General features: G+C 42.3%; 2 protein-coding genes across 2 annotated transcripts in view; one reads left to right on the top strand and one right to left on the bottom strand.

Moving 5' to 3' along the window:
- LOC121826478 (protein arginine N-methyltransferase 9-like) overlaps positions 1-23,640 on the top strand; it is a 151,101-nt gene that overhangs the window by 24,504 nt on the left and 102,957 nt on the right. The window lies entirely within an intron of this gene.
- LOC143273212 (transmembrane protein 184C-like) overlaps positions 1-23,640 on the bottom strand; it is an 87,910-nt gene that overhangs the window by 8,457 nt on the left and 55,813 nt on the right. Inside the window, exons 4-11 of the mRNA XM_076571579.1 lie at positions 10,933-11,063; positions 10,805-10,841; positions 8,526-8,731; positions 7,357-7,431; positions 6,521-6,614; positions 4,321-4,433; positions 1,065-1,164; positions 471-642 (exon numbers count right to left, since the gene is read on the bottom strand). Of these exons, the coding sequence (XP_076427694.1) occupies positions 471-642; positions 1,065-1,164; positions 4,321-4,433; positions 6,521-6,614; positions 7,357-7,431; positions 8,526-8,731; positions 10,805-10,841; positions 10,933-11,063 (928 nt within the window). The remainder of the gene's footprint in view (positions 1-470; positions 643-1,064; positions 1,165-4,320; positions 4,434-6,520; positions 6,615-7,356; positions 7,432-8,525; positions 8,732-10,804; positions 10,842-10,932; positions 11,064-23,640) is intronic.

The following is a 23,640-nucleotide window of genomic DNA, read 5'->3' as shown; positions in this document are numbered from 1 at the left end:
CTTTAAGATAATATAAATTTATTAGCCAAAAGTTATTTTTACCATTCTAAAAATAGTTCCTCTCTTTATTCTCCCCAGATTTGAAGAGCCTGTATCATGGTACTGCTTTAAGTATGTTCTTATTTCTTAAATTACTAGAGTAAATCTTATGTATTTGGGTTGGGGTGATACCTCAGTCTGCAAAGTGCTTGCCACACAAGAATGAGGACCTGAGTTCAGTCCTCAGCACAGGTCCCAAGCTGGGCAGCTTGCAGTCCTGTGCTAGAGACAGAGCTGGATCCTGGGGCCTCTGGACAGCGATCCCAGATCAATCTGTGAGCCCCAGGACAGTGAGAGGCCCTGTTCCAAAACCCAAGCTGAACAGCTCCTGAGGGACCACACCTGAGGTTCACCTCTGACCGTACCTGCACACGCAGACAACCCCCTATATATACACTCACACCAACAGAAGTTAGATAGCTGTTACTTACCCATGTGTCTTATTTGTTCAGAAATATCATCTCTGATATCTGACACATCCCACATAGCCAGGAAAGAGTCAAAGAACGAGCCTTCCTCTTCCTCTCGCATGTAGGGTTTGTAGGAGAAGAAATGGTAATGGGCAATGGCCACAAGGAACATTTCAAGGCAGATTATGAAATCCTACAATAGCCACAAAAATATCCATCATCTTTGGCTTTAAATCTAGTTTTTCAAAATGCTAACATTTTCAAAGTTACATAGGGTGTCAACTTTTAAAATATAATCCAGATTATATTCATTTTTCAACATTTTTTCCACTTCAAACATGACAAGCCAACGTTTACATTTTTTTTTGCCCTCCCTCAGTCAAATATTTCTTAATCTGTTCCTCAAGGACTGAAAGGAAACGTGCAGATATATGTGGACCAGGAATAAAACATTTACCAATCAGTACCTATGGGCCATTTCTCTAGGGTTCCCGCTCCTCTCCATGGAGTAAGCTAACAGTCTTGCCCATGGTTTGCACGATGCAGGTTTAGGGCAACACTGTGTCAAACAGCTTAAACAGTAAAAGCCCTTGATTCATTGACAGCACTACTTACCTGCAGGCCCATGGCCACAACTTCCGCGCTCTGCCATTCCCACGTATGCTTTTCAGAAATAACGCCAACCTTCACCAACAGTGCTATAAGGACTGCTTGCCTGTATGTCAAGAAAAGGTAAAGGTCAGATCTAGATCATGAAATGACCAACTGTCTATGCAATTAGGGGCTCTGGAGGGGGCTCAGTGTGTAAAACACTTGCTGCACAAGTGTGAGGACCTGAGTTAGAGTCACAGAAGCCAGGGAAGGCTGGCATGGTGGTGCACATCTGTAAACCCGGCGCTCCTGCAGTGAGCCGAGAGGTGGGGTAAGAGAATCCTGGGAAGACTGCAGGCCGGCGAGCCTGATGTGTGCAGAGTGACAGTTAAGAGACCCCATGTTGCATGAATCTTAAAGAGTCTTATTAATAAAAACAAATCTGAGGCCAGTTATTGGGGTGAATACTGGAAGGTCAGAGAGACAGAATAAGCCACAGCTATCTCACCTCGCCGGATCCTCAGCTGGTTTTGTCTCCTCGGACTGGAGGCCTCTGAGTTCTCATCCGGAATGGGTCTCAGCTGAACTGTGTTGCTCCATAGCCTGAAAGCTTAACCAGGCCAAATGCTTAACCAGCCAAATGCCTCTAGTTTCTGGTCCTCACGCCTTATATATCTTTCTACTTTCTACCACCACTCCTTGGGATTAAAGGCTGGTTTTCTGGGATTAAAGGCGTGTCACCATGCTTGGCTATTTCCAATGTGGCCTTGAACTCACAGAGATCCAAAGGGATTTCTATCTCTGGAATGCCAGGATTAAAGGTGTGTGCTATCACCGCCTACCTAGTGGCTTTTCTGTTCTCTGACCCCAGATAAGTTTATTAAGGTACACAATATTTTGGGGAAAACAATACCACCACAACCCCATCTCAAATGAAAGGCGAGGACCGATACCCAAAGCTGTCCTCATTTCCACATGCACACATGGCATGGACGTGTGCCACTCACACAATAAACACATGCATATCCTATACACAAAGAGATTAAAACGTGCACCTAAAAACAGTGAAGGCCTCAATGTACCCCAGGACCCCCCACTGCTCTGCCTTCAGGGCATAGTCCCAAACAAGGTCTGCTTATATGAAATATACTCACCTTGCCTCATGAATTTATTCTACTAGCTTCATAAGATGAATTTCATTATGTATTCTCAGACCTTCATCATTTGGCTCATATATCATTTTTGCTTTGAAACTATGCACAAACAATTAGATTCTAAGTTCTAACAGCTTGTAAGTAAAGGGCTGGTACTCAAGTGTATTTACATGTGTAATTACTAGGATTTGATTGTATTATTCATTCATTCATTTAGATACAGGGTCTACCAATGGAACCCTAGTTTTTCTAGGACTTGCTATGCTGACCAACCTGGCCTTGATCTGGCAGCCTCTGCCTCCCAAGTGCTGAGATTAAAGGTATGTGCCACCATGCCTGGATAATTACTAGGACAAAAAATATTTATTTCTGGCTGTGTGTGTGCACACATGTAACATGTTGTGTGTGTGGAGGTCAGAGGACAGCCTGCAGGAGTCATTTCTTTCTATCTACCTCGTGGGCTCTTTGATGGAACTCCAATCGTCAGGTTGGTGACGGCAAGCATCTTTTCCTGCTGGTCCATTTCACTGGCCCTATTAATTTCAGTTTTGATTTCTCTCCCTTTTTAAGCCTTACTTCTTATGATTAGTGTGGCAGGGTGCCAGAGGACAGGTTTGTGGAGCTGGTTCTCTACTTCCACCTATACAGAGGTCCTGGGGATTAAACTCAGTTCATTAGGCTTGCATAGCAAGTGCCTTTCCCCAGGGAGCTAGCCTGCCAGCCCACAGAGTATCTGCATTATAATGCCATCGAGTCCCAGAAGTCTCTGTAGCATATGATGTGTGCCTTCAACTGCTAATGATTACTTCTGGCAGTGCAATTTCATGAATTCCTTCTCCTCTGCCCTGCTGAATTGCTAAACTGGATCGGATTGTTTCTATAACTCTTAGTATCTATCCTGTCCTAACACCATGGCTAGTTTGCTGTTTGCTTTGTGACAGTGAGGACAGACAGTAGGGCAGTGGATACACCAGGCAGACACTGTGATGGATCTCCAGCCCCACCCTGTGTTTTAAAGGACACTCACTGATAAAAATTTCCCTGTCCTTACATGTTTTCTCCCAAATTGATAGCTGTTTTAGTTATGACAGATTTTAGGTAATTTGTTCATTTTGAGACAGGGTCTCACTATGTAGCTGACTGGCCTCAAACTTGCTATGTAGAACCTGCTAGCCTTGAACTCAGAGAGAGTCACCTGCTTCTGCCTGCCCGGGGAGTGCTGGGATTAAAGGTATACACCACCACACCAACATCAAGATATTTAGGCTATCTCAAATTATCTTCATCTTTTAAATGTCACAGTGGCCATCTGACTACTTCTTTGATTGTTCAGATACAAGATAACACAATGTGGCAGAGGCTGGTCCACAACTTGCTTTATAGAGCAGGCTGTCCTCAAACTCACAATGTGAGATTCTCTTGCCTCACCCTGAATGCTGGGTTACAGGTATGTACCACCACACATGACTAAGATTATTTGTTTTTTATCTTTTTAAAACTATTTAATATTTATTTTAATGTGCATGCATTTTGCCTGAATGTGTGTATATGATGCATGTGCAGTATCTGCAGATACTAGAAGAGGGCATAACCTGGATCTGAAGTTACAGAAGGTTCGGAGCCACTAACCTTGTTGGTGTTGGGAACTAAACCCAGGTCCTCAGCAAGAGTAGCAAGTGCTCTTGTCCACTGAGCCATATCTCCATCCCTGTTTCTGTAAATCTTATAAGACCTGAAGGGATGGCTTTTTAAAAAGATGTTCTTATGTGTGTCTGACTGCAAGTCTCTGCATGTGCTCACAGAGGCCAGAGGAGGACTTCAGACCCCTTGGAGCTAGAGTTCCATGAGGTTGTGGGCCGCCAGGCATGGGTGCTGGGGACCAAACTGTGGTCCTCTGGATATGCAGCACACTCTCTTAGCTGCTGAGCCTCTCTCCAGCCCCAAAGGCATCTTCCTAGTTCAGGCTGGCCTTGAGTGGTAGTCCTGCCTCAGTCTCCCAAGAGCTGGGATTACAGACAGGCAACACTGAGCCTGGCATTGTATTCACATTATTTAAAAAACTCCCTTAACCAACAGTTTTATTGTCATTTATAAAATGAGGATATTTAAGAGCAAGCAATACTTACCAGAACAAGACGAAAGCTACAAGTTTGACACAAAGAAATTTGCCAACAGGTTTTATAGGGCTGAGCTCTTCCTTTAGCACTGTGTAAAACAGCAGGAGGCAGTACATGGCGAACTAGAAACAAAAGCAACATTCAACATTCTGCAGCAGGAAGACAGTGACAGAACCTTTCCTTAAAGCTGAAACCAGAGTCTATTGACGTTTTAGTGCTTTTAATATGTTGCTGAAGATGCATATATGTGAGATTTCTCAAGAGAGGTACGTAACATTTTTCCTGAATATGTTTCTAAGTGTTCATGTACTGGAACTCAAAGCAATAAACAAATGACATGATCAGAAGGTTTCCTTCAGTCAAAGAAAAAGGCAACACAAATTACCGCCACTTTTATAAAAACAGATTCTTATTATTAGCTAGTCTCTTGTGTAACATTCACACACACACACACACACACACACACACACACACACACACAGAGTTTATAAGGCAACACGTTAAATAAGTACAGTTTCAGCAAAACTGTGATCATGAAATCTGCATCACACAAACCATTTCCTTGAGAGCAGTGTGTAAGTCCAGCTGGCCTTACTTCTTAAAATAAGTGCCCACGTTTAGAGTCAGTTACAATAACCAACCAGCATTTTAACAGCAAGAAGTATTTCTGGAAGCATACTTTTCCCATTAAAACCAGGAGATACTTTATGCTAATTTAAAATACTTCAGGATATGAGAGCAGTAAAGGAAGAACCGAGTTCAGACCTTGCACTGGAGCAGGGCCACCCAGGGTGCTTGTCACACACTCCCGGGCCCTGGGTTCTAGCTCTAGTACCACTAAAAACAAACAGACTCTTAGCACTGAGCCGTTTCTCTGTACATAGGAACTGTGACCCTCATGCTGGGATCTGACCCAGGGCTGTGTGATAGGCAAACACTCCAGGTGTATTCCACAGTCATAACCCAATTTTCTAACATCTGTCATGAACTAAAATGAAATTTTGTTCCCCAATATCTTTTTCAACTGAAAGTAGCTAACTTTTGTGTATGTTTCATAAGGTTTACTTTTAGTATCTGTCTAAATGCCAATGGGAGGACCAAACTGTGCCCACCGGGTTTAGAGTGTTTCCAGTCCTTTCTTATAATGGGCATTACATCCCAGAAGGCTAAAACACTTCTACCATTTCTTTAGACTACATTCCCAGAAAAAGACTGCTGGTCATGGAGATGAACATGAGAGAAAGCTCTGGAGACAGATCCCATTTATTTCCATTATAAACTTCCTTCCTTCCTTCCTTCCTTCCTTCCTTCCTTCCTTCCTTCCTTCCTTCCTTCCTTCCTTCCTTCCTTACTTCCTTCTTTTTTTTGGTGTTTTGAGAAAGGGTTTCTCTGTGTAGCCCTGGCTGTCCTGGAACTCACTTTGTAGATCAGGCTGGCCTCAAACTCAGAGATCTGCCTGCCTCTGCTCCCCAAATTCTGGGATTAAAGGCATGCAATGCCATGCTTGGCTCCATCATAAACTTCTAATAATTTATGTATTAGAAGTGTTTGTGACTATACTGTAAAAAGCACTATCCAAAGACTTTAGATGAAATACACATCAGCTTAAGAGAGCCTTTCAGTGCCTAGAACAACACTCATTTTTTTGGAGGGAAAAAAAGTCATTTTTAATTTTCCTTTAATTCTAAATATAGATCAGAGATTTAAATTCTTGCTGTTTTGTTTGTTTATTTATTTGGTCTTTTGAGACAGGGTTTCTCTGTGTAGCCATGGCTGTCCTGGAAATCAATCTGTAGACCAGATGGCCTCAAACTCAGAGATCTGCCTGCCCCTGCCTCCCAATTAAGGTGTGAGCCTCCACCACCTGGTGAACTCTTCCATTTTTATTTAAACTCTCTCCTCTCATGCCAATTAGACTTTTCCCTCTTATTGAATAGGTCTATTGCATTGTTTTGTTTATTTAGAAGGCACACCATGCTTATCCTCACAAGGCTGTGTGGTCACAAGAGCAAACAGCTCTGCATGTAAGTCACCAAATCATTCATGAACATATTACTGTACTTCTATATTGTATAAAGGTATATATTAAAGCTGTTTCAAGTTCCATGTACAAATTAAAAGGTAATTTTTTCCTCAAGAAATAGTGTCTGATAATATTTAGCAACAGAAACAAATTTAGTACAATTGAGAAGAATGATGATTTACTTACCAGTTCTGACAAATTATTTATTAGAACCAAGTAAGTCCTTGCATTGGAGAAACCAAATTTCCCTTCATCGTAGACACCAACCATTTCACATATCCTTAAAAATGGCAAGAATAAACTTTATGACTGACCAAGTAAACCAGTATCTTAATATGTACCCTTTAGAGACTTATTTTATGCATACAAATGTTTTACTGCATGTATACCTGTGCACAATGTGCATGCAATGCCCTTGGTGACCAGAAGAGGGCACTGGATACTCTGGAACTAGATTTCACTAAACCTCTGCAAGAGTACCAAGTGCTCTTAACACTGAGTGCTCCACTGAGTGCTCTCCAGTCCTGAACACGTTCTTAAGGTGTAGTGGTAGCAACACTTAAAATTTAGAGTCTGTTTACTTTAGTAAAGTCTGTTTACTTCAGTAAGTCTGTTTACTTTAGTAAGCCTAATTTTGGTTTTTCTGATGTGTTGTACATTCTGCTCTCAAAGAATGTGAAAATCATGGCAATCCTTTGCATTGTTCATCATAATAGAATCCGGCTTTTATATATGTATTCACACTATTAATCAACATTGTTCTTCTACTTGTTTTTTCCATTTAAGAACATCAACTGTTTTTTTTAAGACAGGGCCCAGTCTGGCCTTAAACTCTCAATTCTCCTGCCTCTACCTTCAAGTGCTAGGATTATTTGCCATGAATCACTACACTTGTTTTCTGTCATGTTGAGAATTAAACCCAGGGCTTTGTGCATACAAGGCAAACACTCTTATCAACTGAGCTATATTCCCAGTTATGTATCATAAAGATTTAAAAAAAGCTAAAGGAAGGCCATACTTACAATGTTATAAGACTGATAATTGGTCTGATCACAGTGTACTGCAGCACTCCCAGTTTGCATCGAAAGAGCAGCATTCTGCAGAAGAAAGAGAACATAACATCTCAACTATTCAGTGGCATCAGAACATCGCAAAGCCTCCAAATTAAAATCACATTGACAGCTGACACTAATTATATTGAATCCTGCCAATTTCATTCTCCTAAATGATAGTAGGGTAAGAATGTGGTGGCAACACGGAAATCTGAAGACCACTTTGAAATTATTTAATCACTTTATCTCCTAAAGCCTCCCTTCAGCTCCACTATAGTGCAACACAGAACAGAAGGGACGGAAGAAGGTGCTGGGACCTTGGTCTTTTCCCACTCTTGCCCTGATACACTGCAAATCAACAGGACCAAATGAACTGAGTCTGTGAGTCAAATAAAACCGATTATCTCAGGAGCTTTGCTGTTAGAACTGATAGTGATGGCTCTAACTAACACAGGAGAAAAACGGAGGCAAAAAGGAACTGTGAGCTTGTGCACACGCACGTGTATAAAGCATTGACATTTAGGATGCAGCTTCCTGGTGAATGTGTTTATAGAAAGATTTCCTGGGACAGGCAAACTACCCTGAGGGTGGGCGGCAATCCACAGGCTGGGGCCCTGGACTGAACACAAGGCAGTGAGCTGAGTTCTGGCTTTTCTCTCTGCTTCCTGACAGTAGATGGAGTATGACATCATGCACCTGCCACATGCCTTTCCCACCATGAGGGACTGCACCCTCAACTGTTTTCCTAAGTTGCTTTTGTCAGTGACTTTGTCTCAACAGGGAGACGAGTACAAGACAATTAGCTGTATGATCACGTGCACAATCATTTAGGCTCCAGTTCCCAACTGAAATAAAGATGCTGATTAAATATTTCCTAATACATTGATGAACTTTTCTATTGTGGTAAGCAATTTAAAAAAATAAAAAAAAACAACAAAAAACCCCTCTCAACATGTACATTGTAATAATGTATTTTATTATCTTTCAACATGTACATTGTAATAATGTATTTTATTATCTTTCAAACTGTATTATGTGCTACGTAGGGTAAGAGCTCTGCCTACTGTCCCCGCCCCTTGCAGAGAGCTGACTGATATTTCAGACCCACACAGAGGCCCGTTAAAACCAAACACACTTACTCTCCCATCGCCCACGGCGGACAGCAGCAGAGTGGAATGAGATGCTGTTCCTGCTCTTTTGCTTCCAGGTATAACATTACATTTGGGATCCGAATTGTTAAATAATTGGTCAGGAAGATCATAAAGTTATAAATGGTGTAAGCTTCATAACAGTCTCTCCAGGTATCAGCATAGATTCCAACTTGGGGGAATTTTAAGGCCAACCACTATGGAAAAGCACAGATGTTAGCACAGATGTTAAAGAGAAATGCTACTGATTCAGAAAATGCTACTGAAGGCATTTTTTCCTTTTTTCTTTCCAGATAGGGTCTATGTAACCTGGATGTCCTGGAACTTACTATGTCCAGCAGGCTGGCCTCCAACTTAAGTGTTCCACCTGAGTGATGGGATTAAAGGGATGCAACACCACACCTGGCTAAAGCCATTTTCTTTAGTTGTGTCTACTGTGGAAAGTGTTTTTTCCTTTTATTTTCTTTTTTGGGGGTGGGGTGGAGTACAAATAAAAGACAATAACTAAAAAGCATGATAGCGAACTATCAGCATCCTTATGAGAATCTGCATCTATGGGTTCAGCCAGCCCTGGAGGAGATATATTTGTAACAGCCCCTGACCCCAGGTCTGCATTCTGGAACTCATTATACAGACAAGGCTGGCCTCGAACTCCCAGAGGTCCCCTTACCTACGTATGACACTGATATTCTATCAGGTGTCATAAGCCATCTAGAGCTGACCGTAAGGACAGGGGAGACACACTAGTCCATATGCTGATGCTAACCATTCTATATAAGGGAACAGAGCATCAGCACATTTTGATGCCTGGGGTGGGAACGTATTCTCTTGTGGCTACTTATTGAGGAGGGTAATTACAATATTTCATTATTTAAAAGATTAAGAGCCACTAATCTTAAATTTAAGCAACTGAGCAAAGAAAACAGCTACACATTAAAATGTCTGAAACAGGGCCGGAGAGATGGCTCAGGGGTTAAGAACACTGACTGCTCTTCCAGAGGTCCTGAGTTCAATTCCCAGCAACCACATAGTGGCTCACAACCATCTGTAATGAGATCTGGTCCCTCTTCTGGCCTGCAGGGATACATGCAGACATTACACTGAATATATAATAAATAAATATATATAATATATATTTAAAAAATGTCTGAAACATCTGCATTTTTCACTATATTATCTTCCTCACCAACACTAACAACATGTGAACTTGGCCAGTTGCAGTGGCGCACGTCTTTAATCCCAACACTCGGGAGACAGAGGCAGGGGGCTCTCTGTGAGTTCGGGCCCAACCTGCTCTACATAGTGAGTTCCAGGACAGCCAGATCTACGTAGTGAGACCCTATCTCAAAAATATAAAGACAAATAATAAGTAAAAACAGAAAGAAAGAAAAAGCTGGGTTGTGATGGCGCACACACCTTTGATCCCAGCACTCAGGTGGCAGAGGCAGGTGGATCTCTGAGTTTGAGTCCAGCCTGGTCTCCAGGGTTAGTTCCAGGACAGCTAGGGCTACACAGAGAAACCCTGTCTCAAAAAAAAAAACCCAAAAAACAAAAACCAAAACAAAAAAACCCACAAAAAACTATGAAAAATTTCACTATTAATCTCTTTTTAAAAGTCAATATTATGTGTTTATTACTTTATTAAGCTTTTTTTTTTTTTCTTTCCGGAGACAGGGTGTAGTTTTGGTGCCTTTCCTGGATCTCACTCTGTAGACCAGGCTGGCCTCGAACTCACAGAGATCCACCTGGCTCTACCTCCCGAGTGCTGGTATTAAAGGCGTGCACCACCACTGCCTGGCTATTAAGCATTCTTTAGTAAGCATAGTTGTGTCAGAAAAGAAGCCAGGTGGTGGCGGCACACGCCTTTAATCCCAGCACTCACTGGGGAGACAGAGGTAGGTGGGTCTCTGAGTATGAAGCCAGCCTGGTCTACAGTATGAGTTCCAGGACAGCCAGGGCTACATGGAAAAACCCTGTTTCAAAAAACCAGAAAAAAAAGGTGTCCTAAAACATTTTTTAAAAAGATTTATTTACTTTATTATTTTATGTGCATAAGTATTTTGTCTACTTGTATGCATATGTGCTATGTTCATGCCTGGTGCCTACAGAGATCAGAAATTGGATTCCCTGGGACTGGAGTTATAGTTGTGAGCTGCCATGTGGGTGCTGGAAATTGAACCTGGGTCCTCTAGAAGAGAAAAGTACTCCTTACCACTGAGCCATCTCTCCAGCCCAAGAATTCTTAACGAAATACAATAAAATATACTTACACTATCTAAACTGTATATTGGGACCATCCAAAGAATCCTACAGAAAGTAAAACATAAAAAACACTTAATATCATCTTTATGATTTAAGTCAGTCAATAGTAGTAATAGCAAATACATTAAGATTTGACCTCATAATAGGTTTTTGAAGTTCGGGTTGTGTGTAATGCATCATGTGTTGCAGAATCCCCCAGAAGGACACATGTACCGTCAACAGCATAAAGATACCAGCAATAAGCCATGCTTTAGCATGTATTCCAACCTTGAAAAACAAAAGAACACATTGGTTTAGATTCTGATATTAAAACTATAAAGATCAATATTTTTGTCTTAAGTTTTCATTAGATTACTGATACTGCTTGGTATTTCCCAAATAATTAGTAGCAATTAAAAAAAGATTTACTTTTTTTTTTTTGATATATATTTTTTATTTTACAATACCATTCAGTTCTACATATCAGCCATGGGTACCCCTATTCTCCTCCCTCCCACGCCCTCCCCTTACCCCCAGCCCACCCTCCATTCCCACCTCCTCCAGGACAAGTCCTCCCCCGAGGACTGTGATCAACTTGGTAGACTCAGTCCAGGGAGGTCCAGTCCCTTCCTCCCAGACTGAGCCAAGTGTCCCTGCATAAGTTCCTGGTTTCAAACAGCCAACTCATGGAATGAGCACAGGATTTGGTCCCACTGCCTAGATGCCTCCCAAACTGATCAAGCCAATCAACTGTCTCACCTATTCAGAGGGCCTGATCCAGCTGGGAGCCCCTCAGCCTTTGGTTCATAGTTCATGTGTTTCCATTCATTTGGCTATTTTTTTTTTCAATAATTGAGTAAAACTGAAATTTATTATATGCCACAGTCGTCCTAGGGACCTCCATGCTATATATATAGCCTCTATGGTTCTATGGGTTGTGGTCTGATTGTTCATTTTATATCTAGAATCCACCAATGAGTGAGTACATACCATAACTGTCTTTCTGGGTTTGGGTTACCTCACTCAGGATGATTTTTTCTAGTTCCATCCATTTGCCTGCAAATTTCATGCTTTCATTGTTTTTCTCTGCTGAGTAGTACTCCATTGTGTATATGTACCACATTTTTTTCATCCATTCTTCCGTTGATGGGCATCTAGGTTGTTTCCAGGTTCTGGCTATTACAAATAGTGCTGCTATGAACATAGCTGAGCATGTATCTTTATGGTATGTATCAGCATTCTTTGGGTATATGCCCAAGAGTGGGATGGCTGGGTCTTGAGGTAGTTCGATTCCTAATTTTCTGAGAAATCGCCATACTGATTTCCACAGTGGTTGTACAAGTTTACATTCCCACCAACAGTGGAGGAGTGTTCCCTTTGCTCCACATCCTCTCCAACATTGGTTGTCATTGGTGTTTTTGATCTTAGCCATTCTAACAGGTGTAAGATGGTATCTCAGAGTCGTTTTGATTTGCATTTCTCTGATGATTAAGGATGTTGAGCATTTCTTTAAATGTCTTTCAGCCATTTGTAGTTCTTGTTTTGTGAATTCTCTGTTTAGCTCTTTAGCCCATTTTTTAATTGGACTGTTCAGTGCTTTGATGTCTAGTTTCTTGAGTTCTTTATATATTGTGGAGATCAATCCTCTGTCAGATGTGGGGTTGGTGAAGATCTTTTCCCAATCTGTTGGCTGTCTTTTTGTCTTATTGACTGTGTCTTTTGCCCTGCAAAAGCTTCTCAGTTTTGAGAGGTCCCATTTATTAATGGTTGTGCTCAGGGTCTGTGCTGTCGGTGTTTTATTTAGGAAATGGTCTCCAGTGCCAATGCGTTCAAGAGTGCTTCCTATCTTCTTTTCTATTAAGTTTAGTGTAACTGGATTTATGTTTAGGTCTTTGATCCACTTGGACTTGAGTTTTGTGAATGGTGACAGATATGGATCTATTTGTAATCTTTTACATATTGACACCCAGTTATGCCAGCACCATTTGTTGAAGATACTTTCTTTGTTCCATTGTATAGTTTTGGCTCCTTTGTCAAAAACCAGGTGTTCATATGTGCATGGATTAATGTCAGGGTCTTCAATTCGATTCCATTGGTCCGTATGTCGGTTTTTATACCAGTACCAAGCTGTTTTTATTACTATAGCTCTATAGTAGAGTTTGAGGTCCGGGATGGTGATGCCTCCAAGGGTTGCTTTATCGTATAGGATTCTTTTAGCTATCCTGGCTCTTTTGTTTTTCCATATAAAGTTGAGTATTTTTCTTTCCAAGTCTGTGAAGAATTGTGTTGGGATTTTGATGGGGATTGCATTGAATCTGTAGATTGCTTTTGGTAAGATTGCCATTTTTACTATGTTAATCCTACCTATCCATGAGCATGGGAGATCCTTCCATTTTCTAATATCTTCTTCAATTTCTTTCCTTAGAGAAAACAAAAAAAACAAAACAAAACAAAAAAAAACCAACAAGGAGAAGATAGAAAACTAGACATAAGCTCCCTGTTCTCTTACTTTGAACATAACTATTTTAAAAAATTAAAATTTAAAAAACTATTTTAAAAAATTCTATGTATGTGTGTGTCTGTGTGTGAATATGTGCTTGTGTGAGTGTGGGTACCTGCTGAGGTCAGAAGAGGGTGCTAGATTCCTTGGGGCTGGAGTTACAGAGTGTGGTAGCACACACCTTTAGTCCCAGTAACTTGAGAGGCAGAAGGGTCTCTGTGAGCTCCAGGACAGCCTGACAAAAGAACCCTCCTCCTCATCCTTCTCCTCAAAGACAAACAAAAAGAACATTTGCATAGTATCTCTGCCCATTCCTAGTGTGTTATTTGCTTTCTGTATCCGATTCTTGTTTGCTGTTTATGAGCTAAAATTTTGAGGAAATGCCCCAGTTAAGCCTCTAACCTTGAACACAAAAACAAAACCTTTCTTTGATCTTCTCAGTCCCCTCTACCTATTGTGCTATCATTTCTCGGCTCCTTCGGAGTCAAAATCTTCAAAACTCATATATTCTCCGGATTCTAAGTTTTCACCACACATTCGTACTTCAACAATTCTGTTCTGGGATTGGTCGTCCCAGCTCCAGTAATCACTAAGCTCCCACTGACCTTTCTCCTTGTGAAGAGTGATAGGCAGGTTGGCAACAGTGCACACTATTCAGAATGTCCCCTCGAGACCCTCCACCCGGGCATTCACTTCATTGGTTCCTTGTGAATTCCTGGGAAATGCTGGTGCCAGGTCCCTTGCTGCTCCTTCTGTGTGTCCTTGATCTCAAGCATTCTTTAACTGCGGACACTGTCTAAAGTCTGACCATTAGTACCTAGGTGTGCTCCCCTTTAGAGGTCGGAACTTAACCCCTATTGCAAACGGCCATATTTGGAGATAAGGCTGATGGGAAGTGACTTAGGTGAAATGAGGTCATAGTCTCATAGGGCTGGCGATCTCAAAATGAGATCGTTCAACCACCTGAGGATTCAGCAAGGGCATGGCCATCTGCAACCTGAGAGTACCTTCCCTAGACAGCAACCCTCTGGTCCCCATGATATCTGACTCCAAAATAGTTTTCAAGACTGAAAACACAAATTCCTGTTGAAGGCACTCAGTTCATGGTATACACATGTGCTTCTGTGTGTGTGTGTGTGTGTGTGTGTGTGTGTGTGTGTGTGTGTGTGTGTGTGCAGGTGTGCATGTGTGGAGGTCAGAGGTCAGCTCTGGGGAGTCAGCTCTCCTTCCAGCTTAGGAACCAGGGCGTCTCTTGTTTCTGCTGCTGTGCTGCAGAGTGGAGGCAGCTGGCTGGTGAGCTTCCAGGCAATTCCGTGTCCACCTCCCATCTTGCCATAGATGCCAGTCAGGTGGGTCACAGAGAGGGAACTCAAGTGGTCGGGTTTCCTGGTTATTGCTCCACCTGCTGAGCTGTCTCCACGGCCCTTTATTATGGCAGAGAGTAGATTAAACAAGACGTGTACCTGCAATTGAAACTGTTCTGAGGTCCAGACTTGCATATCCAAGTGCATTTTTTGACAGGCTCACCCGCACATCCTCCATTAAACATCCCTGTCAGAACTTGAGGGACTCAACTTGGGGAGTTAGCAGTTTACACTGCAGATTAGAATTGGTCTTAAAGGTTCATGGCACTTTCAAACTACGCTTGAAGCTCACAACTAAGAGAATACTAAGTGAATTAAGTACTCCAAGGAATATACTAAGTGAGGAAATTATATTTATATTACGATTGCTATACCTAAATTTGGGTGGATATATTTTAAATGGCAAAAAACTTAACAAATGAGAAATACTTAATGTTATATTATAAGAGTCTTAAATAACTATGTGGACTATAATAAGAAAAGCCAACAAAATTTTAGTGAACAAAATGACCCTCCAGACACGTTTGGACATATTGTATAACTAAAATATTTTCCACACTCAAAAGGGGGGGTCATGTACATGGTATGTCATAACTCTTCTAAAATAATAAAGTACTTTCCGGTTATTATTATTAATAATTCTAAGTTCATTTTATACATATATTACGGATATGTTAGGTATCCAGCTTGTAATACTTTAGTAATGTCACATGACGTCATGTTGTGACATCAACAAGTAACAAAAGGCAGCTGGAGAGATGACTCAGGTAAGGGGCTTGCCTCCAACACTGCACTGATCTCTTGAGCTCAGTCCTCACTCAGCACTCATGATGGAAGGAAAGAACAACTCCCCTAACTGGCCCGTGCTCTGACCTCCACAAGTGGGCCATCCCATGAATACACCAACACCAAATACATTAAAAAAAAAAAAAAGAAACAAATACACGAGGAACTTTTGTAAAACTTTTGTTTTGACTGAGGAGTAACTTCAAGGGGCTGAGGAGTAACTTCAAGGGGCGAATGTAGCTCAGTTGGTAGAATGCTTGCTTGCCTCAAGTGCTCAAAGCCCTGGGTTCCATCCTCAGTGTTGAATAAACAGAAGCCCTGAGAATGTGGAGGTTGGAGAACCATCCTAGGCTACAAAGCAAGTTCCAAAACAGCCTGGTCTACATGAGACTTTATCTCATTAAAGAAAGAAACAAAAGATGGAACTTCCAACATAAAAACAATTAGCAAAGTCCAACTAACGGGAATCCTTTCGTTCCAGGAAGCAGGCTAAAAGCTTATAAAATCCAGAACGTAGCTTTCAAAGTAGTTTATCTGATCTGGTCAAGCCCAGTATCTGCACAGCAGATGTGATTTCAAGAATAGTTTTTTTTTTCTCTGTGTAGCTTTGCGCCTTTCCTGGAGCTCACTTGGTAGCCCAGGCTGGCCTCGAACTCACAGAGATCCGCCTGGCTCTGCTTGCCGAGTGCTGGGATTAAAGGCGTGCGCCACCAACGCCCGGCAAGAATAGTTTTCTGGGAACTGATGGGTACCGGTGAAGCATTCTAAGCAGCAACGTTAACTGTTTTTCTCCACCAGGTTCCACCTGCACTTGTAGCGGCAAAGTGAAATCAGACGGGTCTGTTTAATGTTCAGAGATGAAATGTTTTTCTGACCCCCCAAGCATTAAAGGCTGACAAAGGGATCCTGCCAAACAGACTAAGAAAGGGTAAAGGTGCTGGACCCTCTTACCTTCACATTGTGATATTTCAAAATACACAAGGTAACCAAGATCAGGATGCTAATTATATAAATGAGTATGACCAGGGGTTGGATCCATCGCCTCCAGTTTTCCCTGTTGCTCGGACAGGCCATTTTCATCAGTGAAAAATCACTGAACAGCCAAGAAAATGAACCAAATCAAGATTTTGACACTTTCTCTTCTTTAGCCTTTTTCTGTGAAGTCAGACGTCAGACCTTTATGATTGGGCAGCTACGGAGGAGGGCGTGACTGTAACCAAGGTTACTGAAGGGCCTGGTGGGAGGGATGCAGAGGAGGATAGTGGAGGTTTGTTGGCTTCCCTAACTTTGCTGGTCTTAGTGGATCATGAGGAGGATTCCGGAAGTTGTAGGGACTGGGGATGGTTCAGAAACACGTGCTGCATTTTTGAGACTTTGTTCCATCTAAAGGAAAGCCTTAGTGAGGGACAGAGCAGAACTTGAGACAGGCTTTTTTTCTGAAAAGGCTCCCTGGTTGTCTTTAAGGATGGAATTAGAAACTGGCTGGAAAAACACAGAATAGGAAACCTTTGCTTAGATTTCAGTCATTTGTTAAAGTTTAGAGCCCTCAGGAGGGGTTTCACTGCATAATTCTGAACCGAGTAGAAGAATCATTCTAAAACATTGCTTATTTGGAAGTAATTGCCAATATGAAATGTTCACATTTGGAACTTGTGTTAAAAAGTCCTACTCATTTAGAATTGAAAAGGTTGGCATTCTGACACCATATTCTGTGCACTCAAAGCTTTTAGCTGTATAGGTTTGCAGAGCAAACAAATGGCAAATGGGATCATAAGGTCTCTCTAAATCAAGGGAGCAAGCAAACATCTGTGTCTCAATTAGACACGTGAATATATATGGCCTCTATCATTTTCTGAAATCAAACACCGTCCTACGTTCTTTACCTACAAGGGTTAGTTTTATGTGGTGCTGTGTTATTCATTAAGCAGCACTGTTTATTACGAGAGAAAAGCCAGGAGGTATGACAAAACCCACCGTAGGAGTTTATTAGGAGAAGGAACAGAGGGGGATGTGCTTTAGGCCTATGGGAGGTTGTGTATGGAGAGAGAGGAAGAAGGAGAAGGGGGGAGGAGTCTGTGACCTGCTTTTTATGGATGCCCCCGCACGTGCACATATGGGCTTAGGAGCTGTGCCATGCATGCACATGGACTGCGTGATCACACTGTGTAAATTACACCGCCATGCAGCACAGGGATTATGTAGGACATAAGGGGTGACTAAGCCTCTTGCTTGGCTGCTGAACATGTGTGGTCATGTAGCAACACTATAAGCTGATCTGCACAAAAGGACCGAGAGACAGGCAGTTTTCTGTTTCACAGATGAGAAGTTTCAAGTGATTGATTTGCCCAAACATTAGCTGTTTGCTCTGACCTTGGAGTCTGCTTGATGTTTAAATATTTGGTTTGTCATCATCTGCAACCAGGGAAATTCTGCCTTTTGGCCATGTGGGCAAAATGCTGTGGTCCCGAGTCTCCCAGAGACACAGATGGAATAGCGTATCCTTGTCACACTGTGACCCAGAGCCTGGAGACTGACTTCCACAATCTCTCCCCTATTCCTCCATGATCTCTATTTCGCAACTTTCCTTAAAGGGGCACTACAAATTTTGTTTGGTTGAAACTAAAATAGCTGGTTAGGGGGAATGCCTAATCATTAGTGAATACCTTGTGTATTGTTAAAGTTCTATAACCAAATGTCTTTACTGTTTACTTCTGGAAATGACAGTCTAACAGGGCTGTTTCTGTATGTTCAGCCACACACCCATTGCTGCCTACAGTCATCTTCCCCATTCTTTCTCATGGAAACCTTTTTAACATAATTTCTGAAATCTGTCTCAAATGCTCTAGCACCATACTTCATGTTTTGTTACAGCCATTAAATGTTTGTCTGTTTTCCTTAGACTGTGAGTTTCTCAAAAAGCTAAAATTCTTGAACCATTAAGAGCCATTATTAAAAACAAAGGCAATGAAGAGACAAAGGTGTCAGATACAGATGTGACTGCATTTGTTTTTGAGCTGGAATTCATTTTTGGTGAAACTTCTAGACAGCAACAGAGAAATCAGAGATAGTGAGTTTTTCATTTGAATTTTCTCACTCATAAAGGCTCTGCTTTATTTTGAAGATGTCCTTCCTTCCTTCCTTCCTTCCTTCCTTCCTTCCTTCCTTCCTTCCTTCCTTCCTTCCTCCTTCCTCTGTCCTCCCTTCTTCCCTCCCTCCCTTCCTTCCTTCCTTCCTTCCTTCCTCCTTCCTCTGTCCTCCCTTCTTCCCTCCCTCCCTCCCTCCCTCCCTCCCTCCCTCCCTCCCTCCCTCCCTCCCTTCCTTCCTTTCTTCCTTCTTCTCTCCCTTCCTTCCTTTTTTAAATTTCTCCCTTTCATTCTTGACAGTCTCTCTGTGTAGTCCAGTGTGGTGATAATCTAATTGTACTGAATTATTATTTTGATTGTATGTTAATAAATAAAGTTGTCTGGGAGTCAGAGCTATTAGAGCCATAGCAAGAGTGTGGCGGTGGTGGCACACGCCTTTAATCCCATAGATATCTGTGTGTTCAGGGTCAGAGCTATTAGAGCCATAGCAAGAGTGTGGCGGTGGTGGCACACGCCTTTAATCCCATAGATATCTGTGTGTTCAGGGTCAGAGCTATTAGAGCCATAGCAAGAGTGTGGCGGTGGTGGCACACGCCTTTAATCCCATAAGATCTCTGTGTGTTCAGGGATACAGCCAGCATTGGAGACATATGCCTTTAAGACCTAGGGGGCTGTACATTCAGACAGTGACGAGGCAGTCATGTGTTTGGGTTTACAACCAATGAGAAGGCAGAACAACATACTTTAAAAAAACGAACCGACAGGAAGTAGGTCTCTTTTCGCGAAGCTGGGACAGCAGGAGGAAGGGTGAGATTTTAGCTCTGAGCTCTGACTTCTCTGCTTTCTCTTTTACATTGTTTCTGTGTTTCTTATTTAATAAGACGGTTGGTTACATCTACAGTCCAGACTGGCCCGGAACTCACAGACATCCACCTGTTTCTGCTTCCTCAGGGCTAGGATTAAAAGTGTGTGCCACCATGCCGCACAGTTGATAGTCACTGATTTTAAAGCAAGATCTGCTGGTTTTACAGGGCTCTGCGATGAATTCAGAGAGAGAACAAGGGCCTGTAAAGCCAGGGCTGAGAATAAAGGCCTCAGCTGTGTCACTCGGTACGTAGAGACTGGAGGCCCAGCAGTGATAGCAAAGATATCTAACTATTCTATTTCTTAGGTATGCATGCCCACACAGTTTAATTGTAGACATTTGTGTATTCTGTGACAGCTGTATCTGTTTTCAAAAATTTAAGATACAAATTAAAATATCTCAGACACTTCTGTGAGCTCCAGCAGCCTGTGTTCTGTTGGCGCACACACTGGGAGCTGTAATCCTAGGTCAGTCGCCTGTGTTTCTGACCTGGATTTACGCTTCAACTTGGCCTTGATTTCTTCATTTCAGACACCATCCCCACATTCGCAGTACTTATCTGAATAGTTTCTGATGGCTTCCTATGCTTTACAAGCTTTACTTTTCCAGTTTTTACTCTGGTTCACTTCCCCAGCACACAAACTTTTACCCTGGGTTTTGTTTGTTCCTTGGTTAAACCACTGAGATAAATATTTAAATGAATATTTGAATTTCCCTTGCCCTTATCCTCAAGGTGTGCTACTAGAGATACTGGATCCATGACTATCAGCTTCTCTAGTTTCTTCACAAGAAAACTGACAAAGTGCCTTCTCCTGCCCAGTAGATTTCTGTAATGAAGGTGATTAGCTGAAGATGGAGTACTGTGAAGGTGTAAACAACGTATTGTAGTAACAAATCACCTCGTATAAAAATTAGTACTCTCTAGATGAGCTTTCCAGCCTTCTTCCTTCCTTCCCTTCCTTTCTGCTCCTGTCCTCCCCCTCCCCTTCCCCTTCCCTCCTCTCTCCCTCTTTCTGGCTCTCTTGTATCCCAGGCTGACCTCAAACTTGCTACATATCCAAGATCCTTGAACTTCTGATCCTTCTCTATCTCCCAAGTCCTGGGGTTACGGGGCTGCAGCGCCAAGGGCAGTTCATGCAGTGCTGGGATTGCACCTGGTGCTTCATGTGTGCTGGACAACTGCTTTACCGACGGAGCACTTCCTACAGCCCAGTCTTTACTTATTTCCACCAGCGTTTTGTTTTCAGACCGATTTAAGTGACACTTGTCGAGCATCAAGGTGCAGGCTAAAAGAGATGAAAACAAAATCCCTGACCCCCTGTGTGTGTGTGTCTTGAGATAGGGTCTCATTCTGCATCTCACGCTGGCCCCAAGCTTTGTAATTATCCTGCCTCAGCCTCCTGAGGGCTGGAATTGTAGTTTTGAGCCATCACATCTGATTTGGGAAAAATCCTAGTAACTTAACAGAAATTGTGTTACCTAGAAAAGTTGAGAGGAAAAGTTTTTGTGGCAAGGATGATGATTCCTTATATTATAAAAAATAAAAAAAAAACATGAGAATAAAAAAGTTATACTGAAAATTTTTATGATTTTGAATAAAAATGAAATGTTATTTGTGCATTACATGGTGATCCCCAAAGAAATCTTTGACTTGTACAAGCAAAGGGAGATGTTAATCCTGCCAGATGAGAATAAGACCACTACTACAATTTTGAGCCAAATTTGAAGCAAGCTTTAATTAGACACTGACTAGGACAATGGACTCTGGCCAGGTCCATTCCTGGATTTCCAGAAAATGGCCATGAGTCACATTTTGCAGAGGCTTAAAAAGACAAACCCATAAGGCCACAGTATTTCCCATGAGGTCCAATCAGGGGCAATCATATAGCTTGACATACTACTTCCTGCCTGTGTACCTCTTGCCTACATCCAATCAGGGCAAGCATACATCCTGATGCACTTCCTGTCTGCATGCCTCTCGCTCACATGATCAAGCACATCCAGTGTAGTTGGGTCAACCAAACTTGTTTAGGGGATGAAAATGTGGTTTGTTACCTCCATAAACAATAGCCTCCAGCATTTCAGGAACCATCTGTCCTTGGGCAAGAGGCTTGCAGATGGGAGGCGTTTTTGTTTCATGAGTCTCTTAGGCAGAGTAATTAAAACTTAAAACATAACTTTGAGCTGGACGGTGGTGGCACAGGCCTTTAATCCCAGTACTCGGGAGGCAGAGCCAGGCAGATCTTTGTGAGTTCAAGGGCAGCCTGGTCTACAGAGTGAGATCCAGGACAGGCACAAAAACAAAACAAAACAAAACAAAACAAAACGAAACAAAACAAAACAAAACAAAAAACCAAAAAAACAAAGCAAAAACAAGAATGTAACTTTGGCTTCCACAAAAGATTAGAGGGAGGGTTTTGTGCTAATGTGAAGAATGAGTTTTGTCTTCAACTATGAGGAGAAGGCTCTTTGGAGGCAGAAGTTTCGCCTTTACTTTTCTCACATATGTTGGGTTGTTGAGTGCCCTTGTGTAAGTAAACACATAAGCATGCATCCTGAATGGTCTCATTTACATGACATGAGTGTGTGCATGTGTGTCCTGCATTTGGAAGTGAGTGCTCTGTGTGTTCCATGCTGTGAATGGAGTCCACCAGGCTTAGCTAGTGCAAACAGTACCTGTTTATGCAACATCTTCCCTTTGTAGATAAGGGTTGAATTTGACTCCTCCTCCTCTTCCTCCTCTTTCTCCCCCCCCCTCCTCCTCCTCCTCGGTTTTTGACACAGGCTTTCTCTCTGAGTCTACTTGTCTTGTTTCTGTAGGAAATGTGAGTGAATAGGCGCTCCCCGACTGGCAGTGCTGCTGTGGGAAGCTGTGGAACTTTCGGAAGTGGAACCTGGCTGACGGAAGTAGGGTGCTTGGGGGCATGCCTTGAGGGTTACACTTCTTCCCAGTCTGTGTCTCCTCCCTCTGCTTCTTGATGTTCTTCCCGAGTTCATGGAGTCCAGCAGCCATGGAACCCTCAGAAACTGTGAGCCAAAAGCTTTCTTCATGGTAAGTCTTTCTGCATCAGGATTTTGTTGCAGTCATGAAGAAAGAATATCTTGTACAGTATACATTCTGCTGTGTACTTTCCATGTTCCTCTCCTGGAAAAAAAGGAAAAGAGGGGAACACTGGCTTGTGTTTTCCTTTCCAACTTGGTCGTTTCCTGGAACCATCTCTAGGTCAGGATAAGAATCAGGCAGAGCTTTCAATGCTCCCACATTCTCAGAGTTGTCCCCAGGAAGAAAGACTTGAGGGACACTGCTGTGGGATGTTCTGTATGGCAAATGTGTTGCTCTGATTGGTTAGTAAATAAAACACTGATTGGCCAGTAGTCAGGCAGGAGGAAGTATAGGTGGGACAAGGAGGAGAAGAATTCTGGGAATTAGAAGGCTGAGTCAGAGTCACTGCCAGCTGCCGCCAGGACAAGCAGCATGTGAAGATGCTGGTAAGCTACAAGCCACGTGGCAAGGTATAGATTTATGGAAATGGATTAATTTAAGCTATAAGAACAGTTAGCAAGAAGCCTGCCACGGCCATACAGTTTGTATACAATATAAGTCTCTGTGTTTACTTGGTTGGGTCTGAGCAGCTGTGAGACTGGCGAGTGACAGAGATTTGTCCTGACTGTGGGCAACGCAGGAAAACTCTAGCTACAGGACATGGTATCTTGCTTGCTTGCAATTTTTTTTTTTTGCTGTCATAATAAAAACTATTGACTTAGTGGCTTAAGTGTTTGTTCATTTTATTTCCTTATTGCAGAAGTCAGAAATCTGGGGCAATGTGTCTTAGAGGACTGAAAACAAGAGGTTGACAGCATTGTGTTATTTTCTGGATGCTCTAGGGGAGAATTCCTCTTCTTGTTAACTGGAGTCATTGTTAGAACTCTGTTCCTTCCTTTCTGGACAGCAGCTGCAGACAGTTCAAAGTTTTCAGAGAATGCACACACTCCTTGTGAAGAGGTCTAACTTAACGTTAGTGCAGCTATGACAGGCTGCAGACTAACAATACTGGGACTCGGCCTCACCATTACAATAACCAGGAAAAGCCACAAACTGTACCCAACAGGGGACCAATCAGAATGGAGATAAACAAGTACTAGATGCTCCAGAACATTAAGGAGAGCTCACACCACTTGTATATCATTTCCTTTATTATTAACATTGTTGCTAATTTCCTTGCAGCAATGCCAGTACCAATCCCTGTTTGACAAGACTTCTGAGCCC

The sequence above is a fragment of the Peromyscus maniculatus genome, chromosome 5, assembly GCF_049852395.1.
Source record: "Peromyscus maniculatus bairdii isolate BWxNUB_F1_BW_parent chromosome 5, HU_Pman_BW_mat_3.1, whole genome shotgun sequence".
Lineage (NCBI taxonomy): Eukaryota > Metazoa > Chordata > Mammalia > Rodentia > Cricetidae > Peromyscus > Peromyscus maniculatus.
Note: the sequence above shows the minus strand (reverse complement) of the source record. Positions and strands in the feature narration are given on the sequence as shown.